The following is a 25,999-nucleotide window of genomic DNA, read 5'->3' as shown; positions in this document are numbered from 1 at the left end:
TCAAATCAAAGCGTAGAACTTCATTAACCCATGCAATCATCCTTGAATGTTCCGAGCAATCGCATAAGTGTTTCCCCTTCTTAGAGTCAGAATTTGAAGGGAACTCGTGCCCCCTCCCACATACTACTTTTGTCCATTTGGGTGTACTTGGCCCAGGAATTACATTTTATGTTTCAAGTCGTTGAAAAAAAAGAACATTTATTGGTCATTTCTAGGGCCCCAGTTTTAGGCGAACCAATATTTTTTTTTAGTTGGTCCCCTTGACCCAGGGATAATTAGATATGGTTTAAACAAATTGAAAAAAAAACATTTTCAAAGCCCCAATTTTAAGGGATCCATTTTTGTGCAAGAGGGTTTTCTCGACCCAGGAGCTTATGGACTCCCCCTGCCCCTACACAAATAGGCACCGAGCTTTCTCAGTAATGGGTGTAACGCACCCACACATCACTGTACAGAATTTTATCAAGCCTCAAATGAATCAACTTAGTGAATTGAAGCTTCAAAATACATGTTTATATTAACGGTTTACTTTCAACGGACTGCGGGAATTTTTAGGAACGAATGCACCAGGGCGCGGCATTACTAGCTCTAAAACTAGAAAACTCAATATGCAACTTCTTGATAATTTTAAACAATGAGCTATCTCAAAGTTTACAGTGACAGCATTTTCTCCCCCTTTAGGGGTCAATTGGTGTTTTGTGCCACAAAAAGTAGAAAACATCCCGTTGTACTAGTGCAATCTTTGCGCTACTTAAAAAAGGACAGTAGTGATTTTTTCCGTTTGAATTACCTAATTTGTTCTGAACCCTCAAATCTCTTTTCCATTCGGAAAAAACAAGCAACCATTTGTGGTCATTTTTCTCAAGAAAAATTGCAAAAATGTTCATTTTTATAGATAAAAGCTTTCTGATTTGCTGAATTCAATGGTATAGTTTTCATTGAAGTTTCCCCTTCGGGACTAGTTTCCCCACCCCATTTCTCAAAAAGACAAAATTCTTGAAGATTGAATCTTTGTATATGTAGCGTTATTTAAAATCACTGATAAATTCCGATTTTTTTTTTTAATGCATATAATGGCATGAATTGTCCTTTACTTACAGTTCTATACCTAGAACTGTTTGATGCTTTTTCGAATGGCGCCTATTTTGTTTGCTTTTGCTGACATATCAAACAGTTCGTGGTAACGAACTGTAGCAAGGAGCGACTCGGATCAATAGTAAACAAAACTCTAAAAAACAGAATTTTGATACTAAGAGATACATCAAAAGAATTGGATTCTTATACTGATTTTAAATATATAAGTTTCATCAAATTTAGTCTTTGTCATCAAAAATTACGAGCCTGAGAAAATTTGCCTTATTTTGGAAAATAGGGGGAAACACCCTCTAAAAGTCATAGAATCTTAACGAAAATCACACCGTGGCATTCAGCATATCAAAGAACCATACTGTAAAAGTTTCAAGCTCCTATCTACAAAATTGTGGAACTTCGTATTTTTTTGCCAGAAGACCGATCACGGGTGCGTGTTTATTTGTTGTTTTTTTTCCAGGGGTCATCGTATCGACCGAGTGGTCCTAGAATGTCGCAAGAGAGCTCATTCTAACGGAGATGAAAAGTTCTAGTGCCCTTTTTAAGTGACCGAAAAAATTGGAGGGCACCTAGGCCCCCTTGCATGCTCATTTTTCCCGAAGTCAACGGATCAAAATTTTGCCAGTTTGTTCAGAATAATCGAAAACCATAATAAATATGTCTTTGGGATGACTTACTCCCCCACAGTCCTCAGGGGAGGGGCTGCAAGTTACAAACTTTGACCAGTGTTTATATACAGTAATGGTTATTGGGAAGTGTACAGACGTTTTTCAGGGGGATTATTTTGGGTTGGGGGGGGGTTGAGGGGAGGGGGCTATGTTGGAGGATCTTTCTTTGGAGGAATATGTCATGGGGGAAGAGAAATTCAATGAAGGGGGCGCAGGATTTTCTAGCATTATTATAAAAAAAACAATGAAAAAATAAATATGAAAAACTTTTTTCAATTGAAAGTAAGGAGTAGCGTTAAAACTTAAGACAAACAGAGATTGTTATGCATATGAGTGGTTCATCTCCTACTAAATACCTCGCTCTCTACGCTAAAGTATTTTTAGTAATTTCAACTATTTATTTTACGGCCTTTCTGATTCAGAGGTCATTCTTAAAGAGTCATTCCCCCTCATATACATAATAAAAATATAAGAATATAAAAGTTCGTTACGTAAGTTAATTCTTAAGTTACATATATTTTTTACTAATAAAAACGTTGGTTAAAAATTAAAAGTTCTAGTTGCCTTTTCAAGTAACCAAAAAATTGGAGGACAATTAGGCCTCCTCCCTCACCCCTTTTTTCTCAAAATCGTCAAAAACTATCTCGTGACCTACACAACAAGCAATTGAAGCAAGTATCAAACAGTTCGTGGTAACGAACTGTAGTAAGGAGCGACCCGGCTCAATAGTAAACGAAACTCTAAAAAACGGAATTTTAATACTAAAAGATAAATCAAAAGAATCTGATCAGCGTATCAGAGAACCCTATTATAAAAGTTTCAAGCTCCTATCTACAAAAATGTGGAACCTCTTATTTTTTGCCAGAAGATCGATCACGGGGTGCGTGTATATTTGTTGTTTTTTTTTCAGGGGTCATCCTATCGGCCAAGTGGTCCTAGAATTTCGCAAGGGGGCTCATTCTAACGGAAAAGAAAAGTTCTAGTGTCCTTTTTAAGTGACCAAAAAAATTGGAGGGCACCTAGACCCTCTCCCACGCTCATTTTTTCCCAAAGTTAACGAATCAATTTTGAGACAGAAGTTTTGTTCAGCATCGCCACATAATAACTATGTCTTTGGGTATGACTTACTCCCCAACAGTCCCCGGGGAGGGGCTGCAAGTTACAAACCTAAACTTTGACCAGTGTTTACATACAGTAATGGTTAATGGGAAGTGTACAGACGTTTACGGGGGGATTTCTTGGTTTGGGGGGGGGGTTGAGGGGAGAGGGCTATGTGGGAGGATTTTTCCTTGGAGGAATATGTCATGGGGGAAGAGAAATTCAATGAAGGGGGGACAGGATTTTCTAGCATTATAATAAACATGAAAGTTTTTTCAACTGAAAGTAAGGAGCAGCATTAAAACTCAAAACGAACAGAGATTATTACGCATATGAGGGGTTCTTCTCCTCCTATATACCTCGCTCTTTATGCTAAAGTATTTTTAGTAATTTCAACTATTTATTCTACGGCCTTTCTTATTTAGGGTGTTCATTCTGAAAGAATTGGGACAAAATTTAAGCTTTTGTGAAAAGAGCGAGGTATAACGTGGGGACAAATCCCCTCATATACATAATAAAAATATAAGAATATGGAAGTTAGTTACGTAAGTTAATTCTTAAGCTACTTATATTTTTTACTAATAAAAACGTTCGTTAAAAATTTGAAGTTCTAAATGCCTTTTTAAGTAACCAAAAAATTGGAGGGCAACTACTTCTCCTCCCCACCCCTTTTTTCTCAAAATCGTCTGATCAAAACTAAGAGAAAGCCATTTAACAAAAAAAAAATTAATATGCGAATTTCATTTCAATAATTTATGTGCGGAGAGCCGAAATCAAACATGCATTAATTTAAAAACGTTTAGAAATTAAATAAAAAAAAAGTTTTTTTAACTGAAAGTAAGGAGCGACATTAAAACTTAAAACGAACAGAAATTACTCCGCGTATGAAAGGGGCAGTTCCCTTCTCAACGCCCCGCTCTTTTCACTAAAGTTTTTGGCTGTTTAATAAAGTAGAATTGAGAGAAAGAGTCAAACTTTAGCGTAAAGAGCAGAGCTTTGAGAAGGGAACAGCCCCTTTCATACACGGAGTAATTTCTGTTCGTTTTAAGTTTTAATGTCGCTCCTTACTTTCAGTTAAAAAAAAACTAGTTTTTTTATTTAATCTTTGATGCATCTTTTCGTTTTACTGAATTACGAAAGGATACATTGATTTCTTTAACGTCTTTATATTTAATGTTGACCTGCACCTTTGTCCACTATGTCATCGCATTTTTACCTTGCGATGACGTACTTGACAAAGGTGAACCTTCAAGGCAAGCTCAGCAGTTTAGTTGTGAGAGCGCTTTATGATATGGAACTTCACTTGGAGATATTTACCGAAGAACAAACGTAATACCGCAAAATTCTTTTTTTCGACATGCGCCAGAAACAAAAAGGAGAATAGCCACATCTTCCCAATCCAGAAGAGAAAAAAGACTCTCCCAAGTAAAAACAAAGACAAAACACCTGAAAATTTTGCACGATAGAAAACGAATTTTCAGCCGGTTCCAAAGGCCATATCTCACTTTTAACAATTTTTACTGGAGAACAGAAAGACTTTCTGTTTATTTTTAGATTAGTTTCTTGTTAAGATTAAATAAAGAGAAGCAAGTATTTTCTACTGAAAATAATGAGCAGCATCCAAACTTAAGACAAACATAAATTGTTACGTATATGAGGAGGGTTACCCCTTCTTCATTACCTCGCTCTTCACGCTAAAGTTTTTTCTAGTACTTTTAAAAAAGCTTCTTATTGCTTTAATAACACGACCCTTATATTTCAAGAGTCGTTCTTAGAGAATTGGGACTAAAAGTCAAAATTTAGCGTAAAGAGGGAGATATTGAGGTGGCAACTTGTTTTCTTTTTTTATGGCACTTGGTATCTACCAAGTGACACATAGCGATCGAAAATTCTGTCGGTCTGTCTGTCGGTCCCGGTTTTGCTACCTTTAGGCACTTCCAGGTAAGCTAGGACGATGAAATTTGGCAGGCGTATCAGGTATCAGACCAGATTAAATTAGAAATTATCGTTTTCCCGATTCGACCATCTGGGGGGGGGGACGATTAAATCGGAAAAAATAGAAAAATGAGGTATTTTTAACTTACGAACGGGTGATCGGATGTTAATTACATTTGATATTTAGAAGGATATCGTATCTCAGAGCTGTTATTTCAAATCTCGACCGGATCGGGTGACATTTGGAAGATTCAGAGGGGGGGGGGCTAAAATCTTTGAAAACGCTTAGAGTGGAGGGATCGGGATGAAACTTGAGAATAAGCAGAAGTCCTAGACACGTGATTGACATAACCAGAACAGATCTGCTCTATTTGGGGGAGTTGGAGGGAGGAGTTAATTCTGAAAAATTAGAAAAAAATGAGGTATTTTTAACTTACGAAGAAGTGATCGGATCTTAATGAAATTTCACAATTAGAAGGACCTCGTAACTCAGATCTCTTACTTTAAATTCCAACCGGATCCAGAGTCATTAAGGGGGGGGGTGGAGTTAGGGGAGAACCTAAAATCATGGAAAACGCCTAGAGTGGAGGGACCAGGATGAAACTTGGTGGGAAAAATAAGCAGAAGTCCTAAATACGTGATCGACATAACCAGAACGGATCCGCTCTATTTGGGGGAGTTGGGGGGGGGGGGGTTAATTCTGAAAAACTAGAAAAAATTAGGTATTTTTAATTTGCGGAGGAGTGATCAGATATTAATGAAATTTCATATTTAGAAGTACCTCGTAACTCAGATCTCTTATTTTAAATTCCAACCGGATCCAGCGTCATGGGGGGGGAATTTTGGAAAACACTTAAAGCGGAGAGATTAGGATGAAACTTGGTGGGAAGAATAAAAACATGTCCAAGATACGTGACTGACATAACCGGACTGGATCCACTCTCTTTGGTGTATTTGGGGGGGGGAGGGACTAGAAAACTGGAAAAAACGAGGTATTTGTAACTTACGAACGGGTGATCGGATCTTAATGAAATATGACATTTAGAATGATTTTGTGTTTTAGAGCTCTTATTTTAAAGCCCGACCAGATCCGGTGACATTGGGGGAGTGGGAGGGGAAACCGGAATTCTTGTAAAACGTAAAAATTAGGGTATCTTTATCTTACGAATGGGTGATCGGATCTTAATGAAACTTGATATGTAGAAGGATGTAAATAACGACGAAGACTACACTGCCTTTCCATCACAAACACCAAAAACAAGAAGAACAATAGGGAATTTTTTAAGACAGTGGGAAACAAATTAGAATGAATATTTCGCCCCTATGTCCAAGGGCCGTCCTCAGCAATACAAATAAGAAAAAAAAACTTACGGGAGGATAAAATCAGTAAAACTAAAATGAACAATTTTTCAAAACAGTCCCAGTATCCTTACCTCAGCGAAGTTCAACCAGGACTGAAAAATAAATTGTTATGAAACGAGGCAATTCAATGAAATGAAAGAAAATGATTTAAAAACAGGTTTTTAATGCCAGCCTAGCTTTTTTCGCTGCTGATCTTATAGGTCTATTTGTGACAGGTTCTGTGTTAATATCTATTGTTTTTTTAAAATATTTTGTAAAGTCATTTTTAATTAAATTTGTGTATAAAACATTCAGTGAATATTCTCCTACTTTCCTATTTAAGGAAATTTTATTATTAATCTTAAGTCTGATTTCAATTGCTTCTCGAACTACTTGCTTTATGCCTAGATCAGACTTAAGATTAATAATAATATTTCCTTAAATAGGGATTTAGGAGAATATTCACTGAATGCTTTATACACAAATTTAATTAAAAATGACCTTACAAAATATTAAAAAAAAAACAATAGATATTAACACGGAACCTGTCACAAATAGACCTATAAGATCAGCAGCGAAAAAAGCTAGGCTGGCATTAAAAACCTGTTTTTAAATCATTTTCTTTCATTTCATTGAATTGTCCCGTTTCATAACAATTTATTTTTCAGTCCTGGTTGAACTTCACTGAGGCAAGGATGCTGGGACTGTTTTGAAAAAATGTTCATTTTAGTTTTATTGATTTTATCCTCTCGTAAGTTGTTTTTTTCTTATTTGTATTGCTGAGGACGGCCCTTGGACATAGAGCCGAAATATTCATTCTAATTTGTTTCCAACTGTCTTTAAAAATTCCCTATTGTTCTTCTTGTTTTTGGTGTTTATGTAGAAGTATTCTATTCGAATCTGATCCGGGAACATGAGGGGTTGGAGGGGGGAAACAGAAATATTTGAAAACGCTTGGAGTGGAGAGATCGCAACGAAAATTGATGAGAAGAATAAGAACAAGTTATAGATACGTGACTGACATAATTGGAACGGATCTGTTCACTTTGGAGGAGCTGGGGGGTGTTGATTTTGAAAAATTAGAAAAGTTTTGTTATTTTTAGCTTAAGAACAGGTGACCGGATCTTAATGAAATTTTATATTTAGAAGTAACTCATGTCTCAGATCTCTTATTTCAAATCCCGACCAGATTTGTTGACATTGGGAGGAGTTGGAGGGGGAAACCGGAAATCTTGGAAAACGCTTAGAGTAGAGAAACCGGGATGAAACTTGGTGCGCAGGATAAGCAAATGTCGTAGATACGTGATTGACGTAATCCTACTGGATCCACTCTCTTTGGGGGAGTCGGGGGGTGGGGTTCAGTGCTTTGGCAAGTTTGGTGGTTCTGGACGTGCTAGGACGATGAAGATTGGTAGGCGTGTCTGGGATCTGCACAAATTGACTTGATAAAATCGTTTTCCCCGATTAGACCATCTGGGAGACTGAAGCGAGAGGAAAAATTATAAAAAATTAGGTATTTATAACTTACGAGTGGATGATCGGATCTTAATGAATTTTGATATTTAGAAGGGCCTCGTGACTCAGAGCTCTTATTTTAAACCCCGACCGGCATTAAGCCTCCAATTTTCCTTTTAAATCAATCTATTTATTCTTAGAATTTTGCTAAACTCAAACCATATGAGCTGTTAGCTCTTGTATTAATTTCTGATCACTTTTTAAATAATGCCGGGAAACATATCTTTCCCTCCACGGAAAAATCCTCCCATCGAAAGATCCTTTTGAAAATTCAATCAGGGTGAAAATTTACACCGGATAATTACCCTTAGCATCTCCACATGTAGGACTGAGTCAGTAAAGAGAAAGTAAGACAAATAAAAAGAATTTCGTATATGAGTTGTAGAAAATACACCCAATATGAAGTGTAAAATTCCTCCTGAAAGTTCTCCCATTGGAAACCCCTCTCCATGGAAAATTCTTCCCCGTGGAAAATCCCCAAAGAACTTCTTCCCCACTCCAACCAAAAAACGCATTCATACTTCCTAATAACAAATACTATACGCAGACAATGGGTCCTAACTTAAAAACCTTTCCCTATTGTTTGGTTCATCTTATCTCCAAAGGGCGTATCTTAAAATGGTCCTTAAAAGGGGCAATAGTACCTTTAATTTCAGTTCAAATGAGCCCTTTCCCTATATCCTATGACCGTTGATTCGATATGATCACCACTGGGAAAAAAAGAAAAAGAAAATAAATAAACACACAACCGTAATCTTTCTTCTGGCAAAAAACTCAAGATTCCGCATTTATGCATATGGGAACTTGAAATCACGAGAGTAAAGTTCTCTGATACGTTGAATCTGACAATTTGATCTTTTTTAAGATTCCTTGGCGTTCAAGGGATGTTTTCCCCCTTTTTAGATAATCAGGCAAATTTTCTCAGACTAGTAGCCTTTGATGGGTAAAACTTTGACGAATCTTATATTAGAAACTTAACGAATCTTTTACCTTTGACATCAGCATAACAAGCCAATTCTTTTGATAAATCTATCGATATCAACATTCGATTTTTATAGAGTTTCGGTTGTTATTGAGCAGCGTCGCTCCTTGCTTGCAGTTCCTTCCACGAACTGTAACTTTCGTTGTGCAACAAAATGTAGCACCCCCTTAGGGAAATCAAAAAGGGTGGTTCAACCAGCATGTTCGTAGTATTTGACTCTTCGGTGAGAAAGAAAAGGATTAAAAAAAAAATAAAAAAACAAAACTACAAAATTAGTAAAGCCGCACATGGTAGAAAATACGACTCCGGTCCTTACGAAAAAGTACACGATACACTGGAGAGCCGTTTGTGGAGGATTGCTCCAACAAGGGTAAGTAAACAAAAACAATCGAAAAGAAATAAAATATGTTTATGTCCTATTATCAGAGTTTAAAACAATCTTTAAAGATGAAACTTAGACATATTTTGTTCTTTTTCTTAAACAAAAGAACACAACTACAAAATTAGGAAAGACAAACACAGTAGAAGAGCGACTCTCGTCCTTAGGAATTAGTACGCGTTGCACTGGACAACTGCTCGTATAGGGTTGCTCCACTAAGGGTAAATAAACAAAAACAATCAAAAAGAAATAAAATATATATATGTCCTATTATCAAAGTTCAAAATAATCTTTAAAGATGAAACTTAGACCTATTTTGTCCTTTTTCTTAAATAAAAGAACACAACTACAAAATTAGAAAAGACACACATAGTAGAAGAGCGACTCTCGTCCTTAGGAATTAGTACGCGTTGCACTGGACAACTGCTCGTATAGGGTTGCTCCACTAAGGGTAAATAAACAAAAACAATCAAAAAGAAATAAAATATATATATGTCCTATTATCAAAGTTCAAAACAATCTTTAAAGATGAAACTTAGACATATTATGTCCTTTTTCTTAAATAAAAGAACACAACTACAAAATTAGAAAAGAAACACATAGTAGAGGAGCGACTCTCGTCCTTAGGAATTAGTAAGCGTTGCACTGGACAACTGCTCGTATAGGGTTGCTCCACTTAGGGTAAATAAACAAAAACAATCAAAAAGAAATAAAATATATATGTGTCCTACTATCAAAGTTCAAAATAATCTTTAAAGATGAAACTTAGACATATTTTGTCCTTTTTTATTCCACGGCTATATACCTTAGCCGTTGGTGAAGAACTGACAGTTTCAGTATGATATTACTCCTTAGGAGATTTCACCTATAATTGAAAATTTTCCATTATAATTGAACAAAGGCAGGGTACAACCTAAACAGGTTAACTCTAGTTCGGCATTGTGGAGTGACATACATGAGAGGAAAATTTTCAAGTATAGTTGAAAATTTTCAAGTTTTCAACTGTCAACCAGCGTGTGTTCCCCAGGGAGACCCTCCAACAAGCTTGACTCTAGTTCGGCATTGTGTAGTGCATAAGTGGGAGACAGTAACAACGGCAATCAAAGGGGTAAATTTAACCTTGACTTGATGCCCATTTAATTCGACAATCTGTCTTGGCTTTTTCTACAATTGGGCCATGACTTGACTTTTCCCACAACTATTCCCTTTTCAATTCAAAAATCAGTGATTCCTAAGTATATGTTCCTGTCAAATTTCCACAGAATCTCCGAGAAAGCTAAATCAAGGAGGCACACTCATGCCTCTATAAAGAGGCGAACCACGACAATGTTAAGCGATCTTCAGTTCCAGTGGTCGCAGAGGGATGGGGAGGGATGCATTTCGTTTGTCCGAGCTCCAACTAAGAAACCTGCCAAATTTCATCCCCCTCCAACTTTTCCTTCATGGGGAAAATCTGGCCGAAAGTTTCGACCCGTCAACCCCAGCCCCCCTTTAACGTTGTCCGATCGGGCTGAAATTCACAAGTTAAGGTCCCCTAGGGCCAAGGAGCTTATCCGCAAAATTTCAGCTTGATCCGATAACTCCTTTCCTATTTTCCAGAAACCACGCATAGCCACTTAATGTTCATTTTCTTTTTTTTCCTCGACGCCTACAGGTCACAGCCGACATCGGATCTGGGTGTACGAAGACTCATTCGATGCGGAATTCTCCGAGTAATTTTCCTGGAAAGTTTCGTAGGAAAATCTTAACCCCCCGAAAGTTTCGACCCCCCAACCCCACCCCCCTTTTAACGTTGTCCGACCGGGCTGAAATTCACAAGTTAAGGTCTCCTACGGCCCAGGAGCTTATCCGCGAAATTTCAGCTCGATCCGACAACTCCTTCCCTTTTTTCCAGAAACCAGGCATTAGCTACTTAATTAACGCAATTTTCCATAAGAGCCCATGTTAATTTGAAATTTTTAAAAGTTATTTAGAAGTTATATTTACACACATGCAAGTGGTTAGCTCAGTCGGTAAAGCGTGGGACTTTTAATCCTCGGGTCAAGGGTTCAAGTCCCTTACGGGCGGTTTTTTTCACAACATCAAAATAAAAGTGTATAATTTTGATAACACCTGGACAGCTTATCATTTGAGAGATAACAGAATATTAGCTTCTTATGAGCAAAAGAAACATTTCGGTCATTCTATCTAATTTTTTTTCTATTTTATACAATGATTTAAAAGCGGGGGGGTTGGGGGGGGCAGCCTCCCAACTTCCTCTCCTAATTCCTGTACGAGGAGTACAGGAATTATTAAATTACATCCACCATGGATTGAAGAAAAACGTACAGAAATAATATGAAAAAAACTTCGTTTTCTTAAAGAGTTAAAGAGGCGGCGTCCCAAAGTCGAACCTTAAAACGTACAGGAATTAGAAGAGGCAGTTGGGGGGCTGCCGCCCACCAAACCCCCCGCTTTTAAAGACTCTTTTGTACAGGTTTTTTGTTTTTTTGCTAACCCCTCGCTCTTGGCTTCGGAAAGCTCTTTTAATTAACAAAAAATTGAAATGAATGAAAAATGGAATAACTTCGAAAAATGATAAACACGAGAGGACAGGAGAACCATTGCGCCGAAACTAGTAATTAGTAACAATGAAGTCCCCCCACAAAAAAAAACCTGTACAAAAGAGTCTTTAAAAGCGGGGAGTTTGGTGGGTGGCAGCCCCCCAACTGCCTCTTCTAATTCCTGTACGTTTTAAGGTTCGACTTTGGGACGCAGCCTCTTTAACTCTTTAAGAAAACGAAGTTTTTTTCATATTATTTATCTTTATAGAAAGAGGTTTAGTCTTCGGAACATTGAGACGTTGGCAATAACGACACGGTGGTTTCATTACAATGGAATACTTACTGAAGGATTTACTTATCCAATTGATTTACTTGCCGAGGGATTTATGTTATGAGGGACAATGTTAATGATATGTAATGATTATGTAATTATTTAAATTGACGAAGGAATTACATTAAAGGAGTTAACATTAATTACACGTAATCATATTTTAACTATGTTAATGTAATAATACATACCGAAAGGTTTACTTACCGAAGTGTCTCGGACAGAACTAATTTTTGGGTTTGCTAAATTTCCTGAAGTTATGTCCATATTGTATAGACCGAAGTGTTTGTCCAATGAATTTTTCTGATGAATTTGAGGTTGACAATTACTTTCTTCTTTATTTTCAGGACTGCTTAGGCTGTGTTATATTTATCTAGAAAGTAAAACCGTAAATTCACGAAAATTTACAAACGAAAATACGGGAAACAAAAGGAATTCATTGTGAAATATCGTTCAGGGTGGAGTCTGTGGTGTAGCCAAAGAGAAGGCTTTAGATACACAGACTACGTAATGCTTAATCCAGTAAATAATAAATAACTCTTTGATCAAATAAGGTTTCAGACTGGATTCTCGTATACAGTGGAAAAAGGCTCATTCAAACGAAAACTTTGAATTTGAGTACCCTTTCACCAACAAAAAAAAACAAGCCCTAATAAAGTACCATTTCTTTCCATTTCGTACCCCAAATCATTTGCAGCGGTATAGCGCTGCCTAAGTAAAGAACCATGTTGGCCCAATGCATTAATATTAATATTTTTTTTTTTTTTTGCGATGGAGCTTTGTATAGAATGTGTCGAAGAAACTTCTAAAAGGGCTCATTCGGTTGGAGATTAAAAGTTCTAGTGCCCTTTCTAATAGTTAAAAGCGATTGGAGGGCAACCAGCCCCCCCCCCACAGACGCTCATAATTCTCCGCAGACATTCAACCAAAATTTTATGATAGCCATTTTGTTCCGAATATTTTAGAGGTCCAGTAATTATGTCTTTGGGGATTACAATCCCCACAGCCCTTAGGGCGAGGGCTAAAAGTTATACTAGCTGCCCATTCTTAACATTTAGGGATTTTATGGAAGGGGTAATTGTATAAACTTCAGAAGTAGCTCAATCAATTGGAAATCAGAAGTCCTAGTGTCCATTTTAAGAGTCAAAAGTAATTGAAGGGCAGCTAGCCCCCCACGTCCTCTTTCTCTCGAATGCATCCGTTAGATTTTGAGGTACCCATTTCGTTCAAAATGGTCTAAAAATCATATAACGAGGCCTTCAAGGTTGAAACACCTCAGAACCTGAGGACACTACTAAGAAGTACTCTGTAGTTTAGTTTAAACCATCAATACAGAAGAATTGATGCTATGTAAGTGATTATAGCATGTGGAACTTGCAATGGAACTTGCCCCTATTAGATTCTTTTGACCCCTCCCCACCCCCTAGATTCTAGATGCCAATTTTGGTACTTTTATTGAAAAATAAGAAAAATTCCCCCAAATTTCTCATAAAATACATTCTCCCTCACCACCCTCCATGTTTCTTTGAACTTATGCCACTTGTGTTCCCAAGTTTTAAATTTAATTTTTTCAGTTTATAAAGTTAAGCGCTCAGGGATATCTGATATTCATTTTTTTATTTCAAAACTGGCTTTGAATTAGGCAGTGATAAATTATGATGATGTGATACTAGGCAAGAAGGATGATGTGATAAGATGGAAAGTAGAATGATGTGATACATCATAAAGAAGGCGCGTATGTTTCAAAATTAGACTCCATGAATAGATTCAAATTCTTTATTAATGTCGGACATTTAGAAAGACTGCCTCTAATGTACAATAAAAAAAAAAATATATAAATGTCACCTATCTGCAGTATTCCTGATTTTTCTTTTAATATACTCATTAACTTCAGAATACCTTGGACTAAACTCTGTGCCATTATAGATGGCGCATAATCTTTTGCTCTAAGACATAGTGCTTCCATTCCACTAATGTGGGAATAAAGTATTTAAGCGCGAAAAAGAGACGAATTATAGTAGGTCACAATTCGGAAATAAGTATGTTATAGTGCTTACTATTTGAACAGGAATGTTAAAAAAAATCGTTCTTACGCTATATAAATAAAAAAAAACTAGTTTTTTAAACTGAAAGTAAGGAGCGACATTAAAACTTAAAAAGAACAGAAATTACTCCGTATATGAAATGGGTTGTCCCCTCCGCAATTCCTCACTCTTTACGCTAAAACTTTTAAAGCTTTTAATTGTTTTAAAAAGTAGAATTGTGACAAAGAGTCAAACTTTACCGTAAAGAGCGAGGGATTGCGGAGGGGACAACCCATTTCATATACGGAGTAAGTTCTGTTCGTTTTAAGTTTTAATGTCGCTCCTTACTCCTTACTTTCACTAGTTTTTTATGTAATTTCTGAACGTTTTTGAATTAATGCATGTTTGATTTTGGCTCTCCACACATAATTTATTAAAATGAAATTTGCATATTAATTCGTTTTTTGGCTAAATGGCTTTCTCTTAGTTTTGATCAGACGATTTTGAGAAATAAGGGATGGGGAAGGAGGCCTAGTTGCCATGCAATTTTTTTCGGTTACATAAAAAGGCAACTATAAAGTTTAATTTTTAACGAATTTTTTTATTAGTGAAAAATATACGTAATTTAAGAATTAACTTACGTAACAAACTTTTACATTCCTTAATTTTTATTATGTATATGAGGGGGTTTGTACCCTCGTTAATACCTCGTTCTTTACACTAAATTGTAAGTTTTGTCCTAATTCTTTAAGAATGACCCCTGAATCAGAAAGGCCGTAGAATAAATAGTTGAAATTACTAAAAATACTATAGCATAAAGAGCGAGGTATTTATCTCCTCCTAAATACCTCACTCTTTATGCTAAAGTATTTTAAGAACCCCTCATATGCGTAATAATCTCTGTTCGTTTTAAGTTTCAATGCTACTCTTTACTTTCAATTGAAAAAACTTTTCCATGTTCATTTTTTCATTGTTTTTTTTATAGTAATTTTAGAAAGTTCTGCGCCCTTTTCATTGAATTTCTGTTCCCTCATGACATATTTCTCCAAGGAAAGATCCTCCCACATAGCCCCCTCCCCTCAACCCCAACCCCAAAACCAAATAAAAATCTCCTGAAAACGATTGTACACTTGCCAATAACCATTATTATATGTAAACACTGGTCGAAGTTTGTAACTTGCAGCCCCTCCCCCAGGGACTGTGGGGGAGTAAGTTATTCCCAAAGACATAGTTATTATGGTTTTTGACTATGCGGAACAAAATGGCTATCTCAAAATTTTGATCTGTTGATTTTGGAGAAAAATGAGCGTGGGAGGGGGCCTAGGTGCCCTCCAATTATTTTGGTCACCTAAAAAGGGCACTAGAACTTTTCATTTCCGTTAGAATGAGCCCTCCTGTGACATTCTAGTACCACTTGGTCGATATGATGACCCCTGGAAAAAAAAAACAAATAAACACGCACCCGTGATTTGTCTTCTGGCAAAAAATACGAAATTCCACATTTTTGTAGATAGGAGCTTGAAAATTTTGCTATAAGGTTCTCTGATACGCCGAATGCGATGGTGTGATTTTCGTTAAGATTATGTGACTTTTAGGGGCGTTTTCTCCTATTTTCTAAAATAAGGCAAATTTTTTCAGGCTCGTAACTTTTGATGACAAAGACTAAATTTCATGAAACTTATATATTTAAAATCAGCATGAAAATCTGATTCTTTTTATGTATATTTTAGCATCAAAATTCCGTTTTTTAAAGTTTCGTTTACTATTGAGCCGGGTCACTCCTTACTAAAGTTCGTTACAACGAACTGTTTGATTACCAGTGTTTACGCTTCAAATTTTTTTCAAGTCCCTAAAAGGCTGGTGGAAAATCCCAAGAAATCCCTATTTTCAATACCAGAATCCCTAAAAGTTTCCCCATTTTCTGACTTCTTTCCAAATTACAAGTAAAGTCTTATTATGCTGACTTTCAATAGCATTTGTAACCAATGATTTCGCAACTCAAGACCTTTTACGTGTACCAAAATATCTTCTTTTGACGTTTAAAACAATGCTTTGTATTTATCGACTAGGTTTTGATTTATAGATTCCGATGCCAGATCTCAGATTCTGGACCATATGAATATATATTATCTATTTGTTTTTCTTTGCCATTTTTTATTCCTTCTCTATTACTATTTTTGCAACACCCTCGTTTTTATTTGAATTGGTATGATAGATTTGCAAGAATGATATCCAACCGGTCGCTTTGTCACGCATTATTTTTGTTTTGACTTTTTTTTAAATTGAGTTGTACTTATGTTAAAAATGTCAGATTTTTTCCAAATTTAGGAAATTCTGTTTTTGACGGGGGGGGGGCGGAGGATAAACGTCTAAAACCGTCTTCTAGAAGGCTATTTCGGGGTTGCCGCCCGGTGAAAAAAAATAACTAGATTCTTGAAAAAATCACTAAATCAGCACATAAATCACTAGATTATTGAAGAAAATCACTAAATCAACCAAAAAATCATTAGAATTATAATTCTGTTTATCAATGCAATGAAAAGCTATTTCGCTTCTTTACCATGTTATATACAGGCGCACGAATGGGAAAGGCGTAAAGTTACCCCCTAGGTGTGGAAAAATACCTTTTTGCATCTTTATGCAAAGACTAGAACAAAATCTTTGCCTCCTCCCTGTATTTTCCTAATTTGGAAGCCCTTGGTTTATCCCCTGATCAGTGAAAACTGGATATCGGTGATGAAACTAAAAAAATATTACTTTTACTTTTTAATTTTTTTCCTTGTCCATTCAAAACCTCTGTTTTTCCCCAACAAAAATGTGAACTATTTTCTTTTTACTCTAGTTGAGTTAGTGTAATTACTGGACACTAGCGAGAAAATGACATTTTTAAAATTTTATGGAAAAAATTTGTCCAATCCTTCAGAAATTTTAATAAGCCTCAGTCTTATTGTTTCTTTGATAAAAAAGATCCAGAGAAAATGTCTTTCTCCCAATATATTTCAGTTCATTACTGACAACAATAAAAAAAAACTTTGTTCACAAAATAAATTTTTCAAGGAAAGTAAAGAGCTCCATTAGACCAAAAATGAGCAAAAATAAAATCAAATATTCTACAAAGCAGAAAATTACCACAAGTCAGCACCAATAAATAAATTAAACACAAAACGAACAGAAATTACAATAAATAACCAAGCTAAACTCAAAACGAGCAGAAATTAAGAGGATTAGGGCTCACAACCCCTAGGCCTCCTCAAGGCTAGAACATAACTTCCGCTCTACTGAAAAAATACAAATGAATGTGCATTGTCAGTTTAGTATACATATACTCATATTTATTCTTTAAAATCTTAATAATTTTTTATTTATTAAAGTTATTAAAATAAAAATATTTGATTTTTTAAATGTTTAAAAAATTTAAACATTTAAATTTGTTATTCTTATGTAAGGTTCATTGTTGCTAAAGCAATGATGAAACATCTTCCTATTGGTTGAGTACGATCAATGGAACTGGGCAGCATGCAGCCCCCATATAGTCCTAATTATTTGTTTTCAGTGCATTTCCGAGCGATTTATATATGAGACTACATAACTCGATGGGAGGAAATCGGCTGTTTGACGGCTTTCAATTTTCAAATTAAAAAGCTGTTTTTTAAGAAACTTTATGAAGACTAAAACACAAAAAAGTGGCATTATAGCTTCAGATAAGAATTTCAAATGGTAGAAATTCAACGTCTGAATTGTTTTTCCTCGATTTTTTTTGCTTTTGCTCTTCATGATTTTTCTTTAAAAAAAAGAAAGAAGCATCTTCAGGGGGAAAAATTGAAAGCCGTTAAACAACCGATTTCGTTCATTGGGTTCTATCTGCTCATATATAAATCACTTGGAAAAATCACCCTTTAGAAATCTCTACCTTGACGGCAAGTCTGAACTGGTTTATTAATTATTGCTTTCTGTCTCCATTGTTTTTCCTATCTAATGATGATTGCACAGAAGTTAATTCATTAAAGATGCTCGTTAGAGTGCGTCTACATTCGGCATTTTCCGGAAAACTGGGTAGTGTAGACTGTTACTGCTGTTCCAGTTTTCTGTTTCTGGGTATAGCACAAAAAGACGCCAATAAATGGGCAAGCATGCCAAAAAACTGGAAGTGCAGATGGGCTGTTCTGTTTTCTGGAATCTCTTTATTCAAGTAATGTCTTTGAAGCAGAGTATAGTAGCAAAAATGAATCACTTAAAGCTCAATTCAAGGACAGCACCTGTATTTTGACCTAATTTTAACTAGTGTAGACTACTGTCTGCCTCAAATTTTTCCAAAAAATTCCGAATATATACGCACTTTAAACCGTGGGCCTATTGAGAAAACTTTAATGAAAATTTACACCAGATAACCAGATTAATATCCTGAGTCATTGGTGTCACCACCCCCATTGTCTTTCCCAATGCCTAAAGAAGCAACGCATTTGGATGCAGTTGCATTAGATTTCATGGATTTCATTTTTTTTGTTTAAACTCTTGGTGAATGTAAGTTGCCCTTATGCTTCATCCCATGCTTGACACAAATCACTGCAGCCAAAGTTACGTTTTTTGAGCCCATTCATCTTTTTATGTTTTTACTGTTTTCAGAACGTTAAAAATTCTTTTCATAACAACATTTGAACAGGGAATTTCGAAAACAAACCAAGTGACATGAAGAACAATAGTAAACTTTAGCACTCCACCTGGCATCTTGATGGACGCCACCCAATTCCAAAAATCAATTAGGTTTCCACCACAGAGCCAACTGTCATCTGGACTAAGCACCATCAATTCCCAAAACTCTTTTACAACCAGTTTTAAATCCAATGAAGGGTGCCCAAACTTTTGGCAAAAAAGCTGCAAAAATGGAATATCATCATGTGATGCGACTTTTGGATCTACAATCTATACAAAGTTGTAAATGTTGTGATCAAATCGAAACCAGTCGACTAGCTGGGACACAACTTCAATATAAAATTTTTGGGCAATCTCCTTGATGCTGTTGCATTCCTCAGTAAAATTTGTATCTTTTCCTTGTAAGGAAAACAGATGGGTGGTTGCTTCTGGTCCCATGTAAACCTTAGACATAAGTAGAAAGAACTCTTCTCTTTTAAGATTCACTGATTGAACACACCCAATTTGTTTCACACAGTCTATCACCATGAAATTGTGATATAGGTTCTTCACAACTTCTAGCATTTCTTTTTTTAATGTCAAATCATGGCTCATCTGCCTGGCAAAGAGTATTAAAGTCATTGAATACATCTAAAGCATAGTCAACAAATTCAAAAGCAATTCTTTTGTATGGATTCTTCAGTGGCAAAAGTGTCTGGTTGTTGCCATGAGTTGGGTCTTGTTCAGCCAGTTCTAGTCAATATATTTCTAGGGTATCCTATGCTTTCAGTATGCTTCTCACAATTTTGTTGAATGAAAAGCCATGTAGTGGGAGCTAGGGCTGCAAACTTCACCTCATACTCTTCAGCAGCCCTACTGAGCTCTTGGAACTTGTCCATTTTTAACAGACTCATTTGGAAATGACATGTCACAGTACAGCAAATGTCCTCCACACTTTCTAGTAACATCTTCAAAGCATACTGAGCATAGAGATGACACAAATGGCATGAGTATTTGATGATGATGGCCCAATCATATTTAGCTTTTATTTTTGTCACCACACTGTTTTTGATGTCCATCATTGTATTTGTTGTATTGGCACAAAAGCCTATCCAGTTCTTAAGATCAACACCAATATCCTTTAGCTGCCCCCAACTTTTTGGTCATTTGTTAGAGCAAGTATAAAATGGAAAAGCCTGACTTCAGATGAGAGCATAACATGGTCTTGTAAAACTTCAGAATACTTTAGCTGCCTGAAACAGCTGTATTTTAAATTGAATTTAAAATAAAATGGAAAAAATCTCCTATGTTCTCACTCAAATGTTGGTGCATCTTTTTTTCCCTACTCTGCCTCATTCATTTGGTCTTATATGACAGCCTTTCCTCTTTAGCCTGCCTAACAAGTGAATGGCTAAAATATTATACACTGTTGACTTACTTTTTTCATGGAGAATAAACTTTAGCTTAGTTCAACAGGGTGGGCCACAAGTCACCATACAGAGAGAAACTATTTATGTTTCTATCAGAAAAAACTCTATCATGTTCTGCATGGTCACCAAACATATTTATCCTCCTCTTGATGAACATAAATTAGCAAACTATGATATACTGTAAAAACCTAAGCCTTTGTTCTATTTATGGTGACTTGTTCTTTTATACTTAACCTTTTTACTCAAAGGAGAATAAGAGGAACGCTAAGCCAGAAGTCAGGGACATCATTTGCCATGGAGCAAAGGGGGTTGCCCACTTAGGATCTTCAGAAGGCATGTCAACTTTGCTTACCCAAAAAGTATAACATGAAAGAAATAAGACATTTTAAGGCTAAACTCAAAGAACTTGGCTGTTTCATGACATAACAATATCTTTTAGGCTGATTTGGGGTATAATTCTACTTTAGCTACTTTTGGCTATCTTGGAAAAGGATTAGGTTAGGAAAATAAAACTTTTAGGGATGGGTCTACAGGCTAAAGTACATACTGGGAAGGTATTTTCAAGTACCTACCTCTACTTTATTTTCCTCTTGAGGATCCTGACCTTTGATGACCTTTAAAAATCTGTGTGCTACAAAAGTGAGATCTTGAAAATAAATCTTCAGCTTAAATGAAGTAAAACAAAATTATTTTCAGCTTTACAACTTTGATCAGTCCCAATTTATAAGTTTTAAAAGATATACCAATACATTTCCTAAATTTTGAAAAAAAAATTATATAGCCTATAGCTTAAATTCTACTCAAATAACAGGAATTGCATTTCCAGAACTAAAGTCAGAGGGAAAGAAACTGATAGCTGAAAATTAAGGTAAAATACTATTTTGTCAAAATTTCAAAAGGCATAGACATGCTATGAAGGCAAATTTCACAACCCTAGGAGTGGAAGTGGGTACTTCAAAATACCTTCCTTTGACATATTTTAGCCTGTAGACCCATCCCTAAAAATTTTATTTTCCTAACCAAAACCTTTTCAAAGATAGCAAAAAGTAGCTAAAGTAGAATTTTACCAGATCTGCTTCCTAAAATAGACAAATAAAAGAAACCCACCAATTAATAATAATTCAAAGTTTTTTTTGAAGTCATGCCTCTGCTATGAGTAAGCTAAAAAGGTATGAAACAATTGGTAAAATTCTAGTTAATTGACTTCTTGCTATCTCGGAAAGAGTTTAGCTTAGGAAAATGGAACTTTCAGGGATGGTTCTAAAGGCTAAAGTATGTCCTGGGAAGGTATTTCCAAGTACCCACCTCCAATGCTTCTCCCTCTAGAGGGCCCTGAAATTTGCCTGCATGACAGGGATATACCTATTGAAATTTTGACAGAACAACATTTTAATTACTAGTAATTAAAATTACTAGTAATTACTGGTAATTACAAATTAGTAATTAGTAATTTTCAGTTACTAGTTGCTTTTTCTCTGCCTTTAGTTCTGAAAATGCAATTCCTGTTATTTGAGTAGAATTTTAAGCCACATCAATGTTTTTTTTTCAAAATTTAGGAAATGTAAAATCTTATAAAATGGAATTGAGCAAAGTTATGAAGCTGAAAACAATTTTGTTGTACTTCAATTAAGCAGAAGATCTATTTTGCAAGGTTTGACTTTTATAACACACATGTTTTTAAAGGTCTTCAAAGGTCAGGGCCCTCTAGAGGGAGAAGGACTGGAGGTAGTTGCTTCAAAATACCTTCCCAGGACATACTTTGGTCAGTAAATTCATCCCTGAAAGTTTCATTTTCCTAACCTAAACCCTTTCTGAGATAGCAAGAAGTCAATTAACTAGAATTTTACCAAACAATCTACACAAAATCACCCGAGAATTCAAAATAACTAAAAATATAGATATACTATAGCAAAACTTGTAGGCTGTGTTTTCACTGAAAAGACATGATACATGACTCAATCACCTATGCTAGTTTGGTAGAGATGCAGAGAGGGAAGGCCTAATAAAAACAAAAAAAATTCTTACTGTAAGTTATTCAGTCTATTTACCTGTAATTGTACATAGATGCTTGTATTTGTATTTTTCCTTCACGTCAGACCTTCCCCATTGGTTATTTTGTTTCAAATTTCACCGGTCTAACCAAGTCAAGTCCGACAAAAACAAGAATGTTTTTAATCGCTACTGCCGAAATCCCCCCGATGTATTCAAAATTCCTATTTCTGTAAATAAAAATTCATACAATTGGCAAGGAAATAAAGTAGGAAATCCAAATTTGAAGTACAAATAAAGTATTAAAGCAAGTCTAAAAATGTTAGAGGAGAAATTTTCAAAATAAAGTTGTCTACTCCAAAATGCAATAGAAATGGAAGCATTGCTAAGACAATGGGAAATTAATAAGAGTTAGATTTATGGTTGCCAGGTTCTCAGCAGAACACTTAACTCTAACCGGCGCCATCACTAGCCCAAAAGCAGCCCAAACTTACATTATATTTACAAAAGCAAACTTACAAAAGCAGCCCGAAACCTCATTATATTTATGCTTTACTATGCCGCTATTATGAGTAAAACGAGGAGAAAAACACAGTTGGGATATTAAACAACTTAGGAGTAGATCATAAGAAAAACGAGTGTTCTATTCTAATCAAATTTTTAATGTTGATTCTGCCTTTTGGTTTATATTTGAATTATTAGATCAGAAGTACTGTACATAATTTTCCTCGGACAACACCAACTCTACAAATGGCTCTCTATATAATTCAGCTAGATTAAATTATCTTAATTTCTTTCTGACTGCAAAACCCTTCTCCTTGATTAAAAGTTGGACTCTGTTACAACTCTACTTTTTGAGTAATAAAAACTTTCGCGTAAAGAGCGGGGCGCTGAGGAGGAGACAGCAGTTTCCATATAGAAAATGATTTCTGTTTGTTTTAAGTTTTAACGTCTCTCCTTACTTTCCATTTAAATTTTTTGGCATTTGATTTCTGAACGTTTTTCAATCAATACAAGTTTGAATTTGGCTCAACGTACATGAAAAATTTAACTGAAATTTGCATATTATTTGCATATTTGCATAATTTGCATTAGAAGCGCTGTAAATAATTTTCCGCAGACACCACCAACCCTGTGAATGGCTTTGTGTATAGTTATAATTTAGCTAGAACACCTTATCATAATTTATATCTGACCGCTAAATCCCTCTCCTTGATTAAAGTTGACTCTTTATATATCACAACTATACTTTTTAAAGTAATACAAAATTTAGCGTAAAGAGCGTAATAGCCAAAGTTCAGAACTTTCAGCCATTGCCACGTGGGTATTAAGGGGTTAAGTTATCTTCAAAGCCGTACCAATTAAATCCTTCGACTATTTGGCTAAAAAAAAAAACCTTTCCCCAGGGGCCTTTGGGGATCTTGGTATCTTCAAAGAAATAGTTATTCCGTCATCCCACTATCTTGAGCGAAATTTTTATCTTAAAAATTTCATCGGACGATTTTATGACTATGATAGAGTATTGTATTGTGTTTCATTATAACTTTTTTTACACGAAGATGTAATCTTCAAAGACATTCAGCTTGGTATCTTCAAAGGCATAGTTATTCCGTCATCCCACTATCTTAAGCGAAATAGCTATCTTAAAAATTTCATCGGATGATTTTATGTATTGTATTGTGTTTCAATAAAACCTTTTTTACATGAGGATTAATTCATGTCTCCGATCTGTTTGAATTTTCTTATAAGAATCTTGTTCAAAGATAGTTTCAAGGGATCTAGCTACTTCATTGCCTCTCCTTGAACAGAATGTAACAGCATATACGTAGTAACTAAAAACACTGATGACATGTAAAATATACTTTTAGGGACTATTGCGACGTCTTTTAGTCTTGTCTAGAGTCAAAAGATCTGCTAGTAATATATGCAAGGGGGTAAAGACTGGGTTCATTTTAGAAATACTCTGTAGCCAACTTCTATTCAATTCCAGCCAATTTAGCAATTGCGGTGGGAGAGATTCACCATTATTTTCATAAGCTTTTTTCAAAACATGAGCCATTTTGAACTTAAACGCGGTGTGAAGCGACCGCAACTCTTTCGCATACTAAATACGGTAGAACCACTTTTAGTTTAATACCTTTTAAATCTTTACGCCTACTTGGCGTGTATACTAAATACGGAGGAAACACTCTTCGTTTAATACCTTTTAAATCTTTAAGCCTACTTGGCGTGCTGTCAGATAGCGGTATATCTTTAGATATTTCTCCGAATCCCCTTAATCGTTTTAAAACAAGTTTAGTTCCAATAAGATTTTTTGGAAAATTTGATGATTTAAAAAATTTATACAAATGGCTATCGAATGATCCAAGTCTTTTTTGATTTGCATTCGATCTTATACCAAATCATAATTCTAACTCCTGCCGTAGATTAAAACTTCCTCCTTTTTGTCATTAATTTGTACATGTTCTTTTTCATTTGCGGTTAATTTGTACATGTTCTTTTTCAGCGAGATAAGTCAAGAGTTTTTTACTTTGTTCACGATACGAATGAGGCATTAAGCCTAAAACACTTAATGTAACCTTAAACAAATCTTCTTCTTGTTTCGGTGTTTTCAAAGTTCCAGAATGTTCAGAAGCTCTCACGGTAGGATTTATGCTTATCGACACGTCGAAGTGCATTTAAGCAAAATAAATTATTCGTCGTTGACAATGGTTTCATTGTTAATAAATTTATCAAGATTATCTTGAAAGTGCTCTTTTGGTGAAAGAACAAGCTCAATTGGCGTCAATTCATAGAGCTTAGCCATTTCTAAAGAATTGTGTATACAATCCTCACAATTATCGGCAGTAGCAATGAAAAGAAACTACCACCCGCTTGAACAAGCCGTTTTCTTTTAAAGCCTTTTCCTTTTGTTATGCAAGCTAGGACACGTGTAACTGAACGATGATATATGGTCAGAGCTCAGATATGAGATTAGTGAATTCATTGTCAATAGCTTTCCTAAGCCGTGGCTTTCAATCACCTAGGAAAATAAATGTTTATTGTCATGTATTTTCTTCATTGTCATGATGAAAAATAATGACCGTTGTTTACTAGTCATAGGTAGATATAGGGTAATTTCAACATCAAAAATATCCAGGACAAATCGTAACTCTTCGAGCATGTTTTGACTGAGATCGAATTGAATATATCCATAAGGTTTAAGGATAGGTTACATGTGTGTCGACAATAAAAAATTCGGTTCACCTATATATATTTGCCTGTATAAAGTTATACGAGAACTTGAATCCCGCACAACTCTATAGTTGATATAGTAAGCATAATTAAAAGCAAGAGTTCTCATTAATTTACTCTGATGAAAGAGATTATGGGGAACGACAATTATTGAAATCTGTCTATGATGAGATCAGACCGCAAATAGTTGTAACATCACCTGAGACCGTTCTTAGATGGCTTTAGCTAAATGGTAAATGATCAGCCACGAGATTGGTTCGATAGTGTTAAACATTTGAAATCCTCAATTTTATGTCTGGTGCAATACTCTTTATTTGATCTTCGGATTCTTGCCACACACTATTGTAATAACGGATATTTTTCACATTTTCTAAAAACATTTTATCATGATTTATCTTTGTTTTCGTTAAAAGTGTTATTTTGCCAGATATCGAGGGGCCGCAAAGAAATGATCTGAATAGCGTTTTAAATTGATACATACTCCTTCAATGTCAAAATACAACTAATCGAACCTAACCTCAATCAATTGAATAAATAGTCAAAACTAGAATGCATGGGTTCTTTAATACATAAATAAATGCGCTACAATTTTTTTTAAACATCATAAAATAGATACTTGAATATATTTAAGGACATGAAATAGGAACATGAATATATTTACAAACTTTAAAATGACTACTTCAAAATTTTGATTGGATATATTTGAGGGAATGGTGAGCGTGGGAGGGGGCTAGTTGCCTTCAAATCATTTTCGAATTTTAAAAAGAGCACTAGCCTTTTCAATTTCAGGTCGAATGACCTTTTTTGAAGTTTCT

At 35.4% G+C, this 25,999-nt stretch overlaps 2 protein-coding genes across 5 annotated transcripts in view; both read right to left on the bottom strand.

The window, feature by feature from the left end:
• Window positions 1-22,167, bottom strand: part of LOC136025204 (copper homeostasis protein cutC homolog) — a 49,140-nt gene extending 26,973 nt beyond the window's left edge. The window contains exons 1-2 of one of the 4 annotated variants that reach the window (XM_065701006.1): window positions 22,010-22,167; window positions 12,086-12,251 (exon numbers count right to left, since the gene is read on the bottom strand). In XM_065701006.1, the coding sequence (XP_065557078.1) occupies window positions 12,086-12,145 (60 nt within the window). In that variant the 5' untranslated portion in view covers window positions 12,146-12,251; window positions 22,010-22,167. Of the gene's footprint in view, window positions 1-12,085; window positions 12,252-16,526; window positions 16,645-20,533; window positions 20,659-21,068; window positions 21,183-22,009 lie in introns of those variants that run through there. The other 3 variants (XM_065701009.1, XM_065701007.1, XM_065701008.1) reach the window with 3 other exon arrangements.
• LOC136025205 (uncharacterized) overlaps window positions 1-25,999 on the bottom strand; it is a 222,393-nt gene that overhangs the window by 31,113 nt on the left and 165,281 nt on the right. The window lies entirely within an intron of this gene.

The sequence above is a fragment of the Artemia franciscana genome, chromosome 3, assembly GCF_032884065.1.
Source record: "Artemia franciscana chromosome 3, ASM3288406v1, whole genome shotgun sequence".
NCBI lineage: Eukaryota > Metazoa > Arthropoda > Branchiopoda > Anostraca > Artemiidae > Artemia > Artemia franciscana.
This window is presented reverse-complemented; position numbering and strand designations above follow the sequence as displayed.